The 22038-nt window shown below is 35.0% G+C and overlaps 1 protein-coding gene across 1 annotated transcript; it reads left to right on the forward strand.

Annotated features, from left to right (window-relative positions):
• Positions 1-13815: 13815 nt before the first annotated feature.
• Positions 13816-14847, forward strand: LOC129000586 (uncharacterized). Its single transcript, XM_054427547.1, has one exon. It carries the CDS (start codon positions 13849-13851, stop codon positions 14845-14847), a length of 999 nt encoding a protein of 332 aa, XP_054283522.1. The 5' UTR covers positions 13816-13848.
• Positions 14848-22038: the final 7191 nt, after the last annotated feature.

The raw sequence follows: 22038 nt of genomic DNA on the forward strand, positions 1-22038 counted from the left end.
ATTGATAGTTTATTACAATGAACACATTTTCTTCTTCTTCTTCAGAAATCTATAATAATTCTTTTTAAATATTTATTCATCTAATAATTCTTTTTGTAGATTATCGTAACGCAAAATGATTAATAAAATATTGCATTATTATCCTTACTCGTTTTAAAGTTATAGCTTAATTGCTAAGAGGCTGTAAATTTATCTAAAAAGGGGGGTTAGAGGAAAGCACAATGGGGGAGGAGTGTTGACTTTTGGGAAAATGATCATCTCAACATGGTCTAACAGCATAGAAAAATTCAGCTTTCCCATAGTTACTTACAACATCAAACCTATGTGGGCTACGTACCGTCCATGCGCGCCTCTGTACTACACTACGAATTTTCCACGTTTACTCTTACTGAAATCAACGTAGCTCTGTTGTTTTTGCACGGATTTCTTTGAACTTGGTATTGTTGTACTACTTGTTAGTTTTTCTAACCATAAATAGTTTGTAACATGCCCTAAACAAGCGCAATACTTTTGATATTTCATTTTAAAGTATTTTTAAATTTAATTTTTTGCAATAAATGTTGATTAGCGCCTAAAGTATAAGAGATAGAAGAAAGGTTGTAATAACCTTTTTAAAAGACAATATATTTAGGCGTAGATAGACGCTTAATTCACCTTTCTATCATTAACCGTTTGTGAGTTAGACGCGGAAACGTAAACGGATGACCCGTGCAACTTCCCCCCCTCCCCCCCCCGAGTTGTGACCACCCTAGAAATGCGACATCATCGATTTTTTTCACTACTAGATGTCCCCAACAATAATCAAAAGTCAAATTTTGTCAGACTTTCAGTGCATACTCAACCCGTTTGGCGCCTGGACTATCAGGTATTTGATTTTTATCGCATACTACACGATTGTTAATATGTTACACTAGGAAATTTTCTTAGGGTGCAGGTTTACTGCACCCCGGCCAGGGTTTTTTTTTAAACACTTTGATATCACTACTAGGTTGGGAGAAAGAGAAAATGAGAGCAACAAGTTACTAAAGATTTGACATTTTATACATAATTCATCAAAACCCAAGGCATACAATGTACACTATCCAAAATTGGTACACTTTCCTTTCCATCCATAGTTTTGTAGCTCGAATCAAAATGATTTAGACCTTTTTAGGTATTAATAGGAGCATCACATTAACTGTTTTACATTTTATATTGAATCCATCAATTCATGTAAAAAAGGATTTTTCCACTCTTTTTTGCCATTCCTAAAAGAATTAAGATATTTGCAACGTTTACAGAAAATAGAAGAGATTATTGGGTCTGAACGTTCCCAAGAGTGTAAAGATAACAACAATTTGCACTACAACAGCTGTATTAGCGAGGAGAGGGAATCTTCAGATAGAACTCCACCTCTGGTATTTATGGAGCCAGTGTCTGTATTCAAGCCTCCATCTTGCGTTGAGGTTGGTTATCATAATTATTCACCCTTTCCGCTCAAATGGCGGGGGAGCCCCGCCGTTTTTTTATGGCCGCACAAACTCTAATGTCGGGCTGGGCCGGCCCGTTACTATGACAACGTAGGCCTATTATGCTTGTATTTTGATTTTTGATTTTTTTGTTGTAAGTTTTTAGAAAAAGAATACCAGCCTTCTATAAATCAAGACGATATTTATTTTTTGCTAAACAAATGAAATATGAAAATTTGGCTAAAATTAAATGGAGCTGGTGAGAAATTAGGCCTCCCGTAATCAGAGTGGAAAGGGTTAATTAATATTGTACAGTTAACAATATTGTAGCTAATGCTACAGGTTTATGAAGTTCAGATCATTTAGTTCTTACAACAGTAGATTAAAGTGAATATTCCAGTATACATGGTGAGTGTGGAATAGAGTATTATAATACCTCCTCCAAGGCCATATGGCCAACTTATTAATGGCCCTGGGAAACATGGATAAAAAATCTGCATCCACTGTCTGCCTCATTACTCAGGATTTAATGAAGACTGCTGTTTCAAGTATTCAATTCCTTCCATTACCTGCCGAGGAGCGAGCTGGTTTAGTGGTTAGAGCGCGGGACTTGGGTTCCTGAGATCCCGGGTTCAAATCCCGCCAGATCACCAATGAATTTTATCTAAGTGATAATGCTGCAACCTCTTGGTCTACCTGTAGTAATGTGCAAAACACTCCCAGGCTCGTGCCTAGCTTTATAGGACAAAAAAAAAAAATACTTGCCGAAGAAACTTAACTCTGATGATCTAGGCCCACACAAGACTGGAGTGTTACACAAATAACAGAACTTTTACTGAAAATAATAAACCTAAGAGTAATTTGCACTGGGACTAATAGGCTTGTACCTCAAATGTTTTAAGTATTCTGTTGTTAGATTTGTGTATGAAAAATACCTGTATTTACTGTGTTCTAGAATCAAGATGAATGTTTATTTAGTGAAGAGGAGATGAAAAAAGTCCACAATGTGTTATTTCCGTTGGTTCAACATGACTTTAGACCGGAATATCCTGCCCCAGAATTTGACATTCTTCCAGAGTCACCCCTTCCTAAACCAGTCGTATCTCAGGTACATTCAATTTAGGTGTCTGAAGTATCCTTGGTTTTATATATATTTAATATTTATATTTATCTGCAAACTTAACAATGTCTAGAACAAATTCTGAAACTGTATCCTGATTTTAGATTGCGGTTCCACTGTACTTGACACTCTGGCGTAATTTTATGGAGTAGCCTCTGGATTTTTATATAAACCAACTTTAAGACTTTTTTTATAGTCAACAATTATTTATATTTGTAGTGACTACAGCTGTTTTGTACTCACAATTACTTCATTTGGTTCTAGTTATCATAGAATCTGTATTATAATTGGCCTATGATCAACAAATACACACATAAGCCATATTATTTTATTACTTAATCACTATAATATTTTCCAGTTAGGAATATTTAATTGTGTTGAATATTCTCTCCAACGGCTATTGTCAAGTTACCTTCTTCAAGCTTCCTTCTTCTGTTATTTTCTTAAGGTGGGTTGGAAGTGGTTTGAAAAGCTTCCTCTTGATGTACCTTTGTTTATCTTTGGTTATTGCTAGATGTTGGATCTACAATGTATTGTTTGATGTCTTAGTGACGTATGTTTGACCGCAGGTGTTTGACCTCTGTCCGATGTTTGGTGTTGTCCCTCCTCATGACTCACTGGTGCTGAATGTAGCGTTCCGCCCACATCAGTTCATGGGTGTGGCTGCCACTGCTGTGTGCTCCGTGCTGGGAGGACCTACAGAGACAATATGTCTGTCAGGCCAGAGTGCCCGCCATATATTCTCTGTCAGCACTACCTCAATCAATTTTGGGTTTAGGGTGAGCAAAATGCCATATGAGTTTATAGTTTTAGAATATGTTAACTTTAGAGAAGTTGGAAAAAGTAATAACCTGTATTTAACTGCAAATGCCTCAGCTAATTTTCAGTTTAACTTAAAGAAATGTGAGCTATTACACATAATTTTATGATTGCTCACTAGAAAAGTTAGATGTCATCGTTTTGTAAGAATGTGAAGCCAAAATTTTATTTGCTTTTGGACTCTTTCTGTACAATCTCTTTTAATAATGTTGGTTAACACAATTATTTTGTTAATGAAACTAAATAATGCATCTCAATGTGTTCAACAAGTATTCCCTTCACTAATAATTAATTGTACAATTTTATTTCTTATATTTTAAGATTTAATCTGTCTAAAGCGTACCACCTGTCTATTCAAAGCCTCCAAATAATCTACAGTGTCTGAAGCAGATATCCGAACATAAAGTAATATTCATCGTACAGATATTGGTATGATTCTAGGCAACTATTGGGCTAAAAACTATCTGGGTAGATACAAGGGGTTGTTGTTATGGAACTATCATCTCACTAATGATTTTCAGCATGGTTTATCTGTAAAAATGTCACACCACAAAATAATTTGCGTAAGCCGAACAAATTGTAGCACATTATTGAGCAAAGTAGTTTTTCTGCAAAAACAAGACAAACTTTACCAAATTTAAATTCCAGTTTGATGATAGTACTACTTTTTAAAATTGAAAATAGCTTTCAGTATAGAATACTCACTCATTTATCTCCAGCAAACTACTAACACAATTCCATGTGGTGCAGGATACTGTGACCAAGAATAAACAAACTAAACCAGTGGGATTTAGAGATCTCCGAGTCGCTTGCGTGGCAGTTTGTCGCTGTTGCGGTGCATAAATGCTCCCATTTAACTCAATAGAACTTGAGTCGCGCCACGACACGTGACACGCGACTGTCGCGGTGCATAAACCCGGCCTAAGAAAGTAAACTGAACCACGAAAACTTCCAATCTAGTTCAATACTCTCCATCTGTTGTACAACATTATGTGCTAGGTTGAGTTTAATGTGTAGGTGGTGATGGAGCCATGTGAGGAGGTGATAAAGTTGACCAACTTGAGCTCTCTGCCGTTCCACTTCAAGGTCCTCTCTGTATCCAGCCAACCACTGACTCTGGATGTATACGATGCACAGTTAGGCTGTCTAAATGTGGAGCCATGCTATGGTTATGTCCCAGGACAAGGAAGTGTCGCCATTAGTGTCAAGTTCTACCCAGGCTTGGCTGGCGAATTCAGACAACAGTTTACCATCCAGGTATGTCAACAACCAAAAATTGGCTAATTTTAACTTATTTTTCAATATTTCAAGATTTAATGGAGTAAAAATGTAAATTTCTAAAAATAAATAATTGTTGAATCCGTACAACAAGTAATTTTTTCCCAATATTTGTAAAAAAGACAACCCCAGTTTAGGGTATTGTAGTATTAAAATAAGTCCTGCAAAACTTTTTAATATTGTATAACAATTAACAAATGACATCGTCCTATTAAGACCAAAGTGGTGGCCGAATACTGTCAAGCTTGCTTAAACCATACCATATATTTATTAAACTTAATGCGACAATTCTTCAGGTCTGAAAGCATTCATAGTCCAAAAAGAAAAGTTGAAAGGTTTGGGAGTGAAAGGTGATGTAATTAATTAAGTATTAGAAACTCAAGATATTTTTAAGGTTTAGTATTCATTCTTAACTGGATGGCTGCTCTTGTGGTAATTTTGCCCTCCAATTACCTAAAAGATTGCTGGTTTGGTCTTAAAAAAGTTAGTTCTTTATGGAAACTGGACCAAGCTGTCCTTGATCAGGGATTTTCTTAAATAGCCTTGGCTAAATAACAAGCATTATCTTGGGCAGTAACAAAGCTATGATATCAATATACGCTCATCCTTCACTCATGAGGTACTCAGCCACTACATTGTGACAGGTGGGCTCCCTAGAGCCAGTCGAGGTGTTGGTGACAGGCTACGGTGTGCTGCCTCAGGTGGCTGTGGACTGTCCCCACATGTCCAGGCCCAAGGTGTCTATCAGCTGGGGCTACCAGGCCGTGGCTAGCCTTACTGCAGAGAGGTTCACACACCTGGCGACCCCTGTCGAGGCTACAGACCTCCCAGACCACGACAACAGTGACTGGGATGTCATCAGCTGCTTGGTAAGATATCTCGAGTACTGTGTGTCCTCAAGCTGGGTGTTTTTATTTTTAGAGTAATGAGAATGAAAGTTTCTTCTAGAGGATCGATGAAGTTATAATGATAGTTTCTAACCATATGGTTAGCAATATCACTCAATGGAGTCACTATTTGACAGAAGATGTGACATATGGTTTTTCATACAGGAAAAGGTTCCCACAGCGCAGGATGTGTGGCTGGCCTTAGAGAGAGTGATGGCTTACAACTATTTGAGGGACAACTCCCTGGCACTGTGTGGACCCCGGGACAGCTGCAGAAAGTTGTTCATTCACTGTCTCACTCCAGGCTATCTGCTAGGTGAGGAATGTGGTGTTTTAGTAACTGGGACTAGTTATCTGAGGCAAAAAATCCATCTATAAGTAACATAAGTGTTTGGCTTGGTTTTGGATTTGCATATAAAGAGGAACAACCAAAGTTTTCTGAATGTAGAATTACACTTTTGACTTTACAGTCACAAATACTTCCATTAATAAAAAAAAATCAGTGGGATATTTTCTATATCCAACATATTTTTGCAACATAAAAATGTCATGGATAAAAAAATTTACACTATTGCAGTTAAATAATGGGTAATAGTTATGTACTGATTCTGCTACCAGTAAAGAAATATCAATTTAGGTTTGTAATTAGTAGGCCTACCGGTATTTGTCAATTATGTTTAAACTGTAATTTCTCTCCTTTACAATTGAAATAATTAACGTTTAAATGTTAACCAGTGTTTGCTTGATACAGATGTAGGCTGTGTGATTGTGGGTACAACAACCACTGTCACGGTGATGGTAGAGAACCGGGGCCTGGTACGGTGTGATGTCAAGCTAGTGCTACCCATGGCTGAGAAGAAGCTCAAACACTCGGGGTTCTTTGTGAGCTTCCAGAACCACATAGGTCTGCCTGTGGGAAAGTCTGTTCCTCTGGATATCACCATCAAACCAACATTGCAGAAGTATCTGAACAAAGAGGAGGCTGTGAATCTAACTTTCCACCTTCAGGTTTGTTTTTATTTAATGTGAATTATAACAGGTTAGCTTGTACAGGGTGTTTCCAAATTGTCTGGACATATTTTGTGGACTTTGGCTAAGACAAACATAAACGTATGGGAAGTATAAAAGACCTAACTTGAGCAGTATGGTAGTCCTTTTAAATTGTGTAACGAAATGCAGAACAAAACTGATTACTCAGTTAATTGTCATAAAATTTTAACAAACAAGGTCTCATTTGATTTGGATTTAAAGTTTCTATCTTTTTGATCATAAAAAAAATTTCCTTAATATTTAAAACTTTAATACTTTATTACTTTTCAATGAAATGGCGACCATACAAAGTAGGTATTTTAAGCCAAATATGAATGGAGATGAGTGTAGGATGAGTGGTGCGATCTTGTAGTCTTATTAGTGACTAAGGACGACATATACCTTTTAGACACAGCTGTTAATTAATGGTCCATACAGCTAAGGGACCTACAGTTTATAGTGGAATCCGAACCACATTTTTGCCCTGGTATTGAACGAATTGGTCTAATTATCAGGGTAGTACTGCGGATAGTTGTTGTACCTACTCACTAGTGCGGACGTTAATCCACACCAGGGAGTATTGTATCCACAGTGCATGCCTATAAATATCCACAACTCGTGATCTGCCAGTAGCTGGATTACAGGACATTGCCACCGTCCCAGTCATGAAATTTACAGTTTTCATGAAATTTGGCATTATAGATTTTAAATGGCCGCCATATTGAAATGGCTTGAGATATTTTAACGACATTTTTTAAGCTCTTTTTACCTTCTAAACTACACATTTATACAAATTTTGAAATTTCTATCTTGAAAAATGCTTAAGATTATAAAATAATTTTTAAAAATCAAAAACAGACCGACAGACAGAAATCTAGGAAGTTTAGATCCATACTTATAAGGCATTTTATGATTGTCTTGGCCCAAGGTAGAAGTCCACCTAATTTGGATAATTTGGAAAAACCCTGTAGATAATTTATACTATATATACTATCTGTACTTGTACAGGAAAATTTATAAAGCAAAAACAAAAGTACTCTAGTAGATTTTACTATTGTTTGCAGGTGGAAAGAGGTGCTACAGTTCCGCTGTACCTAAAAGCTTTGTTCACTATTCCCAACATCACTGTTGACTGCAACATCGTAGATTTTGGAACTCTTCAGTGTGGGCAGTGTAAAAAAATGTGTCTCCTGCTAAAGAATTGGTAAATACCTTAATTTTTGTGTCATCGCTAGCTAATTTGTTGTCATATTTATATACACATTAGACAATCTGACATATTTTTTTCAGCGGAGCAGTTAAAGCAGAGTGGAGGATAAACTTGATTGCCGTGAAGAGAAAAAAACAGGGAAAAGCTCTCCCTGAAGAAATAGTTCGGTTTTCAATCAATAAAACTTCTGGAGTGTTTCAGCCTAAAACAGCAGAACTGTTGGAATTGGGGTTTTTGCCAAAAGAAGAGGTAATCTTTCTATTTCATACATTTTGGTTTCTTTTTCTGAAAACAGGGTCAGATTCCAGATGGTGAGACTTGTAATTTACTACTCATACAATAATGGTAAATCTTCACAATAACTTACCATCGCCAACCAATCATTTAACATAGACGTGATTGATACAGACATCCTGATTAATAAACCTTGATTAACCAAAGTAAAGAGAACAAACCCAATTATTATACAACCTATTTTTTGTTTAATCAATGGTAGGAATTTACAAGTGTTTTAGGCATACAAGTTTTTGTCTATTCAAAAAGATCTATAACAATAGTTAGTTATTGTTATTTTAATTGCTGTAATTTTAAATAATAGGTCTGTATACACACAATTTAATCCTTAAATTGATCGACAAATGGTTTTCTGAAATTTATATCATGGTATGAGATCCGTGAGGTTAGCTCCGTTACACTCCGTTGGACAAGCCGAACCAATCATTCCGGTGGCCAGTTACCGTTCTCTAGCTCAATTTTCAATTGGTTTGAAGTTTGAATGATGATTTTAATTATCTTTGCCACAGGGGAAACAAACATCATATCAGTCACTGTAAACTACGGTCTTCAGACACCACTGTACAGTGGTCTTAAAATTAAATCTAGCACCCGTTTTGCAAATAAGTTAAATGGGCTTATTCAATGTGAACTTCTATACTGGTAATTCATGGCTTATCCTGTAGCGGTTTTAGAACATTGTTAAGGGGAAGGTTACCTGGAGGTGTCCCACACAGGGGGGGGGGGTTAAAATTTTGTGCAGTAAAACCTCACTAACTCAACAATTTGTGGATCCAGAGTTTGTTAAGTTTAGGGTTTGTCAAGTTATCCAGAACATTGAAGTTTTTAATGGGTTTTTATAATAAATGAATACATAACATACTAATTTTTACAATTTTATTACTTGCATGATTATTTTTACATTTTGAGTAAACAATCTTGAAAGAAATGTCGAATATTCAACAATTAAAACTAAATGTTTTGAAAAAATTGCTTTTTTCGTGCCTCTTGTCGCTTTTGACAGTTGAGTTACCAGGTGCAGAGCTAGTGAGGTTTTAGTGTATTTTCAAAGCCGTTTGGTGACATTCTAAAGCAATTTTAACGTCTAGAACTATATCCCAAAATCTCAGTTATGTTTTTAGGATTAAATGTATGATTTATTTTTCCACCACTGGGCTCATCTAACCTTAATTAAACCAGCTAATCTCAATACAACAAACTGTACCAGCCCATTGTGATTACAGAGAGTGTACGAGACAGCACTTAAGCTTGAAGTGAAGCACAACCCAGAAATTGTAACTGTCCGCTTGTGTGGACATGGTGTTGAACCGAAAATCAAACTTACACCAAAAACAGTTCAGTTTGGATCTCACGTCCCATTATCTGGTCCCGTGGAGAGAAGGTTCACCATTATGAACCCCTGCACGTTTAACGTTCAGGTGTATTTCCCAGACTTTGACAGGTATGGTTTTTTGTATTTTGCAATTATTGTTTAAAAACAACAACACTAAAATTAAAAAAGTCACAAGGAAGACTGTCAAACACTCAAATATTAAGACCATTATAGAAGAGCAAGGAAGAGCCTTAGCGGCGAGCACTGTGTGGAAATTCCTGTCGCAAAGTGCACAAAGTCTTCCTCCACTATGAATGTTGCCTAGTACATTAGGGTGAGGGGTGCGGTGTTGGACTTAACCACCAGCAGCTATACTTGGTTCACAATATTTAGGTGGTTTTATGGGAAGAAATCTATCCCCTCCACTCTTTGATTACCTTTAAAATAATAGCTCAAAAGGTGAAAAACAACATACATTAAGTTCAAAAAGTGGTGCTTGAACTTCCCCTCAAGCTTTCTAAATATTGTGAACCGATTATAGTGCTAGACACCACTTAGGTGTACCATTGAGTGTTTCCTCCGTCTGTACCTTGCTTCTTTGTGGCTGCAATCTATTTGATATAGAATAAATCATGCTTTAGAAGACTTGTAACTATTTTCTAAAATTTATTGAAAGTACCAGATTATTGTGTTCTGTCTACTCATCGTTGCAGAGCACAAGTAAAATAACCAGCTTAGCTTTATAATATGTACTCCACTTTTTTCTTGGCAATTAATTATTTAATTGTACATTACATTCATTCTTTCTTGATTCAGGGATATTTTGAATGAAGATAGAATGTTGCTTGTTCTGACCAAATACTACCATTCAGACAATTTGCTATTACCCTTGGAAACTTATGATAAAGTTCCGTTGCAAGATTTGGAAACATTTTACGATGAAGTGAAGAAACAAGCGTCTGCTGAAATAAAGTCAAGGGAGATCCAGAACGAAAGCTTTCATACTGGTAAATTAAAAGTTACCACTTAAGAATGATCTACTTATATCTCAGCTTAGTGTGAAAAACAATGTTCTAATTTTCCTCCCAATCAAGGTTAATCGTCTGGAGTACACAATAAAGGATTAGGTACTTTGTTGTAGAGTAACAATGGAACATTGAGCATAGGCCAAGGTTTTTAAGGTTTTTTATTGAGATGCCATTGTCACAGAGTGTGAAAGAGCCCATCCTTGCTTAACTTTATAAGTACAAATTGAAATTATAATATTCTACTGCCATTAAAATGATAGTTACTTTCTTTCCACGTCAAATTTTACATTGTTGAAATGCTGGAATTGACAGTGAAATGTATTCAAATTTTTGTATTTACCTAGGGTAGAAAAGTTACTGTGTGTATTGTGCCAGGAGAAAGATTTTTCTATCATTGAGGAAAGCCAGATATCGTAACAAAACTCCTTATTTTTACAGTCAATTAAATAACATGTGAATAATTACTTTCTATAATGGTATAGAAAACTTATTTTACGTTATTTCATTTCTAGTTTGTAGGTTAAATTTTTTTTAAATGTAGTAACGTCTTTTTTGTCTTAAAAATTGTGTTAGAAAACTTTCTAAATCATCCTAAAATAGGCGAATTTTTTCTTACTAAAACATAAAACAGTTTTTTTTATTCCCAAATCAAAAGTGGTTGTTTTTTTTCAGATATGTCAGGTATTTCTACAAGTAATGAGATTTTACATCCCAAATTGAGTCGACGAAGAACAAAACAATTAACCAGCAAGAGCTCATCAAGAAGTAAAAATAATAATTTAGAGTCTTATACAGATCTATTTATAAATTTAAACACAGAAGAAGTTGGATCGCATTTATTAGGTATTAAAAGGGTTTATATTTTAAAAGCAGTTGTACAATTTCAATTTCTAAAACAGTTAAAACTATACATAAAATTATGTTTTGTGTGATGTTTGTAGTTTCATTAATTTATGACAGCTGAAAAATCATGGAAAAAAGAAAATAATTAAAAAGCACATAAAGATGATACTTATTAAAAATGGAATTAAAAAGTTGAAGAAAAACATAGTGACGATATCCAGCAATCTTGGTAGATCTTTTGTTTATATTCGTAAATAAAATTTGAACATCTTAGAAATAGCTTGCAACACATAACATTTTTGCTTCAGAATACCTGGACGATCCTAATGTTCAAAAGCCAAATGATCCGTTAGGCCTGGAGCACAGGTGTTCTCCTGTTGTACCTGAAGAGAAGAAGAATGTTGGTCAGGGAACACTGTATGTCTTCCATGGAGCACCTTATTCTGGTGAGTTGGTCGCCAGTTTGATCCCGAAAAGTCAGTAACTTTTTGATGGTTTGAAACTTTGTCCTGGTTGCCCTATCATTGGACTTTTAATAAATATGGTTCTGGCTACAAAAATTTAACTGATCGTAGCCAGTAACAAAGCTATATTCCAACTCATTTCATTCTAGATACACTCTGTATTCATAATCAGCCTTAAATACAAATTTAATTGTGTGACATAGTTTTAGAGAATTGATTGAGTATAAAGCTTGAGATTGAGAATTGCTTTGAGTAAAAGTCAAAGCAACTTTTATGAGATGCTAAACCAAAATATGGAAGAAACTTTCACTGATTTTTCTACAATCATGTGAGATGCTTACAACATTACTGATATTCTGTATTTAAGTGATACCAAGAAAGGATCACGGCCATTTCACGTGATCCTATGAAATTGTCACTTATTTCGCCGCAATTGCAAAAAATAGTCACAGGCGGTTAAGTTTTAATAATCTCTGGAGACGGTCAAAGAATGCTGTGATCGTGTAAAATCATCATAGGTGTTGTCACAATCACATTATACTATCACAGATATTGCCGCGATCGTGAGAAATAATTAAAAGTGTTGATATTATAACCTGGAAGATAAACGAATGTTGCCAAAATTCAAAAGACATTATCATGTGTGTTGCCGTGATTGTGGGAAATCATCACAGATGTTGCCACCATTTTAAGATAATTTTAGATGTGGCCACAATTGCAAAAAATAGGCACATGAGTTGAAATAATCTCTGGAGACGATCATGGATGTTACCGTGATCGTGTGGCAATTTATCCAGGTCCAATCAATGCACGATTGTACTTACCAATACATATTCAAGAAATCATGCTATTATCTGCATAATATTTAGGTCGAGAATATGATGGAAGATATAGTTGGTATTTACCTCACTTATGATTGCGGAGATACGTACTTGTGAATGCATAAGGAATCACAGAAGTGAAGTAAACTATAGGCTAATGACCTTTTAATAGAATGTTCAGCTTCAACACTATCATTTTTTCTTTCAGATCCAATGGAATAATTACTTGACGTGTGATCACGACTAAAATAAAGACTAAAACCCTAAATAAAAGTGCAAAATCGATAATTAACGCAAACATTTATGATCTTGTCTTTGTTCCAGATTATCACTACTGTGCCAATAGATGTGGTCGAGTGTTAAACCTGAAAGTTACAACACTAGATGAGCTGATACTGCAAGAAGCTGCATCATCTGACAAGGTTGCTGCTGTGATAATACAACAAGCAATCAATAGTCTCTGTGAAGAAGCCACTGGTTCTGGTCGGTTTTGGTTAATTTTTAAGTTTTCCCATGTTTTCTCCAAGTAACACAGCTTTCGGTTTTAAATTGATGTTGGAGAGAATTAACAATTAAGAACAAACATTAAAAATAAGAAGGAACAGGCCTGTCACACACACAGTACTTTTTGGGCAAAATCTGAGCAAGATGTTGACTGGCTGTCTAGGATAGCTTCAGCAGGGATCTTCATGTGTCTGATAAAAGCATTGTAATTCCAAAACACCCATAGCAACAGTTACATTTTTTGAGCGTTATTGATAAAGTTAAAGCCTATTTTTTTGTAATTCTTAACTTGAGTCGCTAGCCTAACCACATTTTTATATCAACTGCATCTATTTATCTACCTATATAATAATAATAGTCTTTAAATAAAAATAATTAAATAAATAAAAATAGAATTAAAATGTTGACAGTGAATTTAAAATTTTCTCTGCTTTAAATCAGTGTAATTCTTTACCCTTGTTTAAGACTCCTTTTATTTTCAAGTTCCAATAGAAGTGTGGTCTTGCATTATTAGTGTGTGAGGGGGTACTAGTATATTTAATTTTTTCATTAGATGTATTCATTTAAGTAGCCAACAGTATGTTATTTAAAAAAATGTGTAATAAGAATCAGCCAAATTAGTAATATCCATAGTAACATCTTTATCTTTATCTTTCTTTTTCTTTTGTTAGAAATCTATCGCAAACCTAATTCAACTAAAAAAATAATAAATTTGATTATACATTGCTTTCACATTTTTGTGGGAATTATTTACCAGCAAAGTAGTCTAATTTAAAATTTAAATTGAAATAATGTATCCAAGTTCTAGTTGCGACAAGCAACGTAAAAAAAGTCGGGAGGGCTTGACATGGAGTGAGTCGGTGGTTCGAAGACGTCGAGCAATTGCCAGATCAGAGTCTGATTCTGACACTGAGGCTCCCACTCCTCCACCCTTCCCATCGGAGTGTCTAGTCCCAACACGTTTGCCCCAGCGCACAGAGAAAAAATGCAGCCACTGTTCATTTCCAAGATCCAACACTTCGTTGAGACAGTCTAGCAAGTCTTATTCTCCGAAAGATACAGTGGAGAAGAAAACCAGCAATGTGACTTTGCAGCAGTTGGAGACAAAGCTGTACAGTGCTGAACTGGAAAACGTGATGAACACGGAGAAGCTGGAGAAGGTAGAGAAACGTCTACGCAGAGCTGCACAGCTGTGCGAGGCATTGTTGTTGTATGTTCAGGGTGTCGACCTCCAAGTGCGAGCTGCGGCCAGGGCCACTCAGCTAATGGGCAGCTTGGCCTACAAAGACCTCAGCTTGACAGGTTCTCTCGTACAAGCCTTGGACAAAGTAACACAAGATACAAGTATATTGGAGAGACTCGAGGAGATACAGAATGCATTGTCTCATGCTAACGAGATCCCAGAACATTTGCACCAACTGGACGATGAGTTTGAAGAGAAACGTAGAAATTACACAAAAGCGTCAAACAGCTTTGGTCGTTATCTGCGGGCTGGATGTAATGTCTCCAGTGGTCAGCTTCACAAGTACGAAAACCAGTGGGATTCACTGCGTGGAGAATACGAACGAAGCAGGAAACGGTTAGAGTACGAGTATTCTAAACTGATAGATGACCGAAACGACGTTCTGGAGTTCTGCTTTTCAAAGTTGGGTCCAATCCAGGAGAAACTGGTCGAGCAGGATGATAAGTTTTCAGTTTTGTCAAAGGAAACTGCGAAAAGCCTTCGGGAGCATCAGAAACATAGCAGACAAGCCGTTTCTCAGACACAGAACTCAAAAACTCATCGTTAGATGTAATTTTGTTTGTGCAAAATATGTTTACCTAAATAAAGTTGTAATTATTTTTTCAGTGTTTCAGTTTAAAATTTGCATAGTTAATTGAAAGTAAATTCTTGAACAATGGAAAATAAAACACAGTGTACTCTAAAACACACACAAATAAATGGTTGTGTTGCTAGCCTAGAGGTTAGCGTCTCGGACTTCGGTGCGGAAGGGACGGGCTCAATCCCCGGCACACCCACTAACATTTGTTCTCTCGTGACTCTATCGTGAAATGCCACTGGCACTGGAAAAAAAACATTTCATATCTAGGGTGCTAGCAGAGTATGTTTGGGATTATTTGCACACAAATAATTAAGTCTTAAATTCAGTTTGGACCAAATACGGCCTAAAATAAGACAATTTATTTCTACAAATACTCTCCTGATTCTTTCTTTTAGTTCTTTTTTGCTGTTCATTTGACTTGCATAGGCGCGATCCTTATGAAAGCCCTGAAAAAAATCAGTCACAAGGGGTAATATCTGGTGATCTAAAATGCAAATTAATATGAGCTTAAGCTTTAATACAAGCTTCCATTGTGATTCTAACGAGACTCATGAACTATTTGTTATTGTTTACCAAGCAGCAAAAGAAAGGAATCAGCTGATGAAACTGTTACTGATTAAAACATGTTTTAGCCACTATTTCATGCGGTGTTTTTTGAAAACTTTTTTGTTGCATAGAAAGAGGATGGGAAGATGGTAAAGTTTTTTTATAAACATCCTGTATTAATAAATGCAAAAAGGTATAAAAACCATATGATAAAAACTTTACTTGACATATTTATAAAAATATATCCCTTTCAGACCCAGCAAACTCATTTGTGTAGGTAAATTTTTAAGTCCTGACAACCTAACCAACACAATATTGTGTAGGTTAGATGTTTATTTGTTTTTTTTTTTTAAGTTTCTGGATCTTTCTGTTTCTCAGACCTGTACGCATCGATTGTGTATTTTATGGAGATCAGGTGGGAATTGTTGTTTTGCAGTCTGCCTTCATGTCTTATGGTAACACTGATTGTTTTGTTGCAATGTCACGGTAAGATAGGAGAAAGAGGCAATTGTTAAGGTTAATGACTGTTTTATTTATGTTTTAAACGTATCTAATGCCAATTATTGCTGAAACTGAATTGGTTAATATGGTATTATGAAGGTTTCGTTTTTAAAACAAACCTAATCAATAATTTTAGTATTTGAAATCTAGGTTAAAAACCAACATTTATTCAAAATTTGCTCAGGACTTTAAGCGGTCGAGATGACTAAGATTCCCGGGTCTGAAAGGGATATAGCAAACAAAAACAATACCATAGGTGACACACGAAACAACACGAGAACCATGAATACAGCATTCATCAGAATAACAGATAACATTCAGCCTGTCAGAATAACTCTTATGACTGTGGAATCTACTTGATACTAGGTGTTGAATACGTGTTGCAAAAGACAGGATACAACAACAGCAGTTGTAGCAGTGATACACAGGAGCTTTGTACAACAATTTTGATAAAAATTTAGTATGTTATTGGCCTTTTAACTCTAAACAAAACAGAAAACCCTCCACTGCTGTAAAAAATATGGTCAATAAGTTATTGTAACTTTTCTGATTTTCCCCATGAAATTTCATCATCACTCCCCGGGTTATCCATGATAAAGATTGTTGACAAGCTAATTGAAGAAAGTGTGTGTCAGATTGCTGATATCTTTTATTTAATTATTGCTCCAAATGTATATTTTGGGTAAACCATGAATTATTTGTCCCTCAAGTTTAATTCAAAATTGTTCTTGCTTAATTTTTTTTATATCACTTCTTTTTTAGGGGTGAGTTATGAAGAACTTTGTGAAAGAGTGGCAGTTTTAAAAACAGTTAATGAACATATTCTTGCTGATCAAGACAATAATAAAGCCTCTGACAAAAAAGCTCTTTCATCAAGGCCTGGCACAGGTAAAAAGATTGCTATCAAGAAAATCCCTGACACCTTCAGTGATATTCCAGTCCAAATATTTGTTGATCTTCTCTCTGATAAGTGAGTAAAAAAGCTTATTTTTCTTTTATTTACTCACAATTATTTTCTTTGGTTATTGTATTAAGCATTTCGTTTTAACTAGGGGTTTGCGGCAGGGCAGATTTACCGAATAGGCACGGTAGGCACGTGCCTAGGGCGCAAGGCAATTGGCTTTTTTTGGGGGCGCCAAAAATTTGGAAAATAAAAAAAAATTGGTGGTTGTTTGCATGCGATTGCGGCAAACTTCTGATAATCCCTCGCGGCCGTGTAGACATCGTAATTGTCTCCCGCGTTTGCGGCGAGATTCTTACTATTTTCAGCGGTCAGGTCGTTTAGACATATTTATCGTCTTCCATTATCGAAGCAATATATGAGCATATACCGCGGTCGTGATTATCATCGTCTACCGTGAATGAGGCAAAATTCTGATCTTTTCCCGCGGTCGTAAGATGTTATAATATACTCATAACATTTACTATATTATCTGTATTGAAGAAAAGTAGTAAAAGTGTAAAACGGACAAATAAATTATGAAGTGATACAATAGTGAGGCAATGCCTAAGACTAATAATAATAATGATTGTTGCTCTCTTTTTTAGACTCTTGGAGGAAGTAGAAAGAGGGCTGGTTTTGGAATCATTGACTGGATTCTTTTTGAAAACTCTGAGTTCAGCCGTGAATGTTATCCTGAAATGTGTCGGCCACATCAGCTGTTTACACTTTGTGTCTATCTTTGGCTCACCCGAGGTGCACGAGGAGATGAGAAAGAAAAGTTTGGACGAGAAAGGTAAATCAAGCACTTATCTGGTTCTATTTTTTGTGGTAAGTAACGTATGTTTTCAATTTTTTACTAAGAAAGTAATAAACTGTCTGAATTTTGAGATAAACATCGCCAAATGTGTATCTTAAATGTTACATATAATTATGCCTATAAATTGCAGGTTTTTAGACACCCTATTATATAATATGGTAGATGTTTTCTAAAAAATAAAAATACTATTCACAAAGTGTTTACGGTAATTTGTATTCAATTACAGCTTTACTTCAGTCAAGAGTGGAAAATGAGAAGTTTTTCGATGCTACGCTTTGTGATACACAGGAACAAAACTCCAGTTTTGACAAAGGATTGGATCACAGTTCTCTGGTGGAGGAGAGAAGAAGATGGCTCCAAGAGCTGAAGGCCAAGAGAGGAGCTGACACTAAAACATCACTTGCTGTCTCCCCCCAAACTACCGTGGTATGTGCTAAGTAAGGCTTATTGTTGGTGTTGTCCACGGACGTACCTCACCTCCCCAAAGTGTTACAAAATAATATTGCAATTTTCAATCAAATTATGATTAATAAATATACGGTTTATTGTAAAACTTTAATAAAAAACAAAGTTATGAAACGATGGAACAAGTTACCAACAGTCACTGAAAAATAGCTTTATAGCACCTGGATAACTAACTATAACTTGCAATCAATCCACTTATTAACTGAATTAATCAATGAAAACAGATTCATCAAGGAACATATTTGATTAACTTATTAAAAGGGCTTTTTAGAAAATAATGAACATTTCCATCTTATGCCAGAAAAACTTTTGTGGCCTAAGAAGGTAAATCACGGAGAAGTAAGATACAGAGAAAACAAGCTTATAGAACAACCATGCGCTTTTAGCTCTGGAATGGTGGGGCGGAAATATACTAGTATCGAGCAAGGAAGAACCCAACAGGCTATTGTTTGCAACATCAGTTGTAGCGCACAGGCTGTTTCACAGGGTGAGCGCTGTAATACGTGATGGTGAGAGGAAAGAGGGGAGCGGAACGGGAGGACCAATAGAATTTGCACTTGACACAAAAGTTTCCTCTGTATCTTACTTCTTTGAGGGTAAATCATATTGATGAGTCAACAAAAATGATTCTAGTAGGCCTACATATTTATCTTCTAAAGTGCACACATTATATGATCAGCCAATTTATTCATTTTTATTGACTGACATGAGTTAAACAAATTTTTGGTTGTATTGTAAAACAATACCTGAAAAATATTCTTTGATTGAGACTCAGTAGGTGGTTAAGGGTGATTCCAAAGATAAGGATGGAGTCGTTTGGGTACTATGGTAAAAGAAATACAGCAACAAACACTAGTTTACACTATCAAAAAGAAGCTGATTTATCATAGCATGTACAAACACAAGCCACGATAGTATGAGCTCTAGTTAATTAATAATTAATAGTTAATGTTATTAATTAAGTATTTTTATTTTAGAGATCTAAAAAGTCTGTTAAGAAATCGAATTTGGATTCACCGGCTACAAAAAAGTCCAAGAAGACAGAAAAATCAGAGAAAACGCAGAATAGTAATGCGAGGAAAAGTAAATCTGGAAAAGCGTCCATAAAAAAAGCCTCCATGAAAAAAGCATCAGGTTAGTAACTGTTTTTCAGTTATGATGTTTAAAAAATTGTTCTATGATTAATAATATCAAAAATATTATTTGCATATAGTTTAATACTACTAAAATGGTTTCTCATGTCAAAATTCTTTCTTTTAGTTTTTTCATGTTTATGAAAAATCCGTGTTTAATACTGGTTCTACTACGTTCCAGAAAACCTGATAACATTGCTTTAAAATTAACAGATACTTGTCATGATCTTTGTTAGTGTAGTATCATGTTTCAAAGTGTAAAATTATTTTAGCGGATGACACTGTACTCAAAGAAGCTTTTGAAAACTATGAAATAGAGCTTCAAGAGCTAGTATTTCTACTGAGCCGATGGAACAAGGACAAAGCAGATTTTGATGTAAGTTTAGTTTAAGTTCAATTGTTATGGTTCAATGATCAGTAACTCTTTGAATCTCCCTAATTTTCAGGCCTCATTTTGCCTCGAGTGCCAAATTTAAACACTTAAAAAAATAATTTGTATTTGTAGTAATTAAATAATGTATAATATACTGTATTCATAAAAGAATATTTTAATTATGTATTTATTTTATTTCTTTGCTGTTAGTGCCTAAGAGTTTTCAAAATGTTTAGAGTTTGGACGAACCATCGTCTTTATTCAACATAAAGCAGTCTAAACCACAGACAAGAAAAGGTAGAGATGCATTAAGGAAAAACAACAATAGCAGTGTAAGTATTCAAATAATCATTTTAGTTTGATAGACATGATATTTGCTAAAGATTAAATCACTGACTTAGTTACACAATAGAGGTGTATTCTGGATTAAAATAAAACAACAGTTAATCCTATAAACTAAAAAAAAATTAATTTATGAAGCTTGCGTTATATAACACATCACATCACCTACAACAGACTTTTTTGCGTTATTTTAATACACTATTATATAGGTAATCTGAAAGTACCAAAATTACTGTCAAACTAGCACATTGCAACCCACAAATTAATAAATAATATTGACAAAAACCATATTCTACAATATAAAAAAACTTTTCAATTTTATACTTTTTAGGATCCCAGCACGTCTGTTGGAGTTGACTGTTTTATCGTTTTTCAAAAAAATAAGCAACAAGAATGTAATGATATAGTGAACTTCATAAGAGCACAAGCTGATTTATGTAAAGCTGAAAGTAAGTACAAGTTAATGTTCAGACTGTAGATTGTTATTATTGCCTTGCAGAATTATAAAAAAACCTTATTTACATGCTACCAACCATATGTAATTCAAATCAATTATCATAAATATTGTGTGCATTAGTCATAAAATATGGTGCAACAAACTACCCCAAAGAAGGTGAACATGCAGAGCAATTTACAATGGATTACAACTTTTAATTCCGAGAACTCCCGATTTAATTCCGAGTGAGGTGATAAAGATAAGAAATCAGATAAAAAGACAATTTATAATAACTCTCCTTTCACCCAATTTAGGCGGTTTAAATGGAAGCTTTTTTGGGTTCCCTAGCAATTTTTAGCTTAATCTATAGATCAGCTGATGAGCTATTGGCTGTTGTTTCATAGATAGAGTGAAGTGCAAGGGATGAAATCGCTTCCTCTCAAACCGCCTAAACTTTGTGAACCAAATAATATAAATAAAACAAACCTCTAAATTTTAATATTTTTCAAACCATTTTATGTTTCTCTCTGATGTTAATCATACATTTCTCTGATTACAATCAACATAATTAATCTGCAAGACTGTAGAGCAAAGGGAAGTTCAGTGGATTATCTATCTCTTGTTTAGACACCTTGTAACTGATCTCTATTCCAAACTAGTTATCTGAACCATCAGAAGTTAACACAAAATTAATGGATTAGTTTCAAAACCACATTAAGTGTACCATACTAAACAGTAAAAGAAATGAACACATCCAATTACACACAGATACCAAGTTCTTGAAAAATAGGGTGTGAATTATTTGTATTTGCCGTTATAAACAGATCAGCATTAATATAGTAAGTCAAGAGTAATATGTCCGAATCATCTTATGTCCAAACTGAAGAGAGTCTACTGTAAACTTAATTGCTTTAATATAACTAGATGTGTAAATTCTTTGCAGATATTACCAAGGAATGGTGGGACTTATCAATGCCAGATCCCTTAATACTGTCTTCAGTGAGTAAACCAGACTTTAGAAGACAGAACGGCCAAACACGTCCATTCCGCATATTTGATTGTCAAACAAGTGAAACCAATGAAAACGTTCCTGAGGAAAATACTGATATTGTTAATACAGAAAGATCAGTCGATTCATTAGATAGGCCACAGGTTGGTTTAAAATTTATTTTACAAATCACTTTCTAAAATTCAATCTCACCCGTCACTTAACTGCCTGATTTACAATTAAATTTTGTAGAAGCTTTTAGAGCCTAGGTAATTAAAAATCACTGCCGTGATTGACATTGGTGTTAAATATCCAAATTATTTAAATAAGAACAGCTCATACAGCATTTTTTTATATTTTTGTTTTTGATAGGATGATGATTTAAATAATTAAATGAATGTAGCAATCTTTACAGTGCTATTGGGTTTATAAAAAATTAAAGTTAATTTTTATTTATTTTTTTAGGAAGAAATTAATTTGGAATCAAATCAAGGTAGAAGTTTAGATGCATTTCCACAAAACATTGAATCAGAAACAGAAACCATTCCTAAAAAAGTGTCAACATTGGCCAAAAAGAAAGAAACTAGTATTGGTAAGTTCAGTTAAAACATTCC

This window comes from Macrosteles quadrilineatus, unplaced genomic scaffold (assembly GCF_028750875.1).
Source record: "Macrosteles quadrilineatus isolate MER2022 unplaced genomic scaffold, UCM_ALF_1.0 Scaffold_8__2_contigs__length_117827958, whole genome shotgun sequence".
NCBI classification, from domain to species: Eukaryota; Metazoa; Arthropoda; class Insecta; order Hemiptera; family Cicadellidae; genus Macrosteles; species Macrosteles quadrilineatus.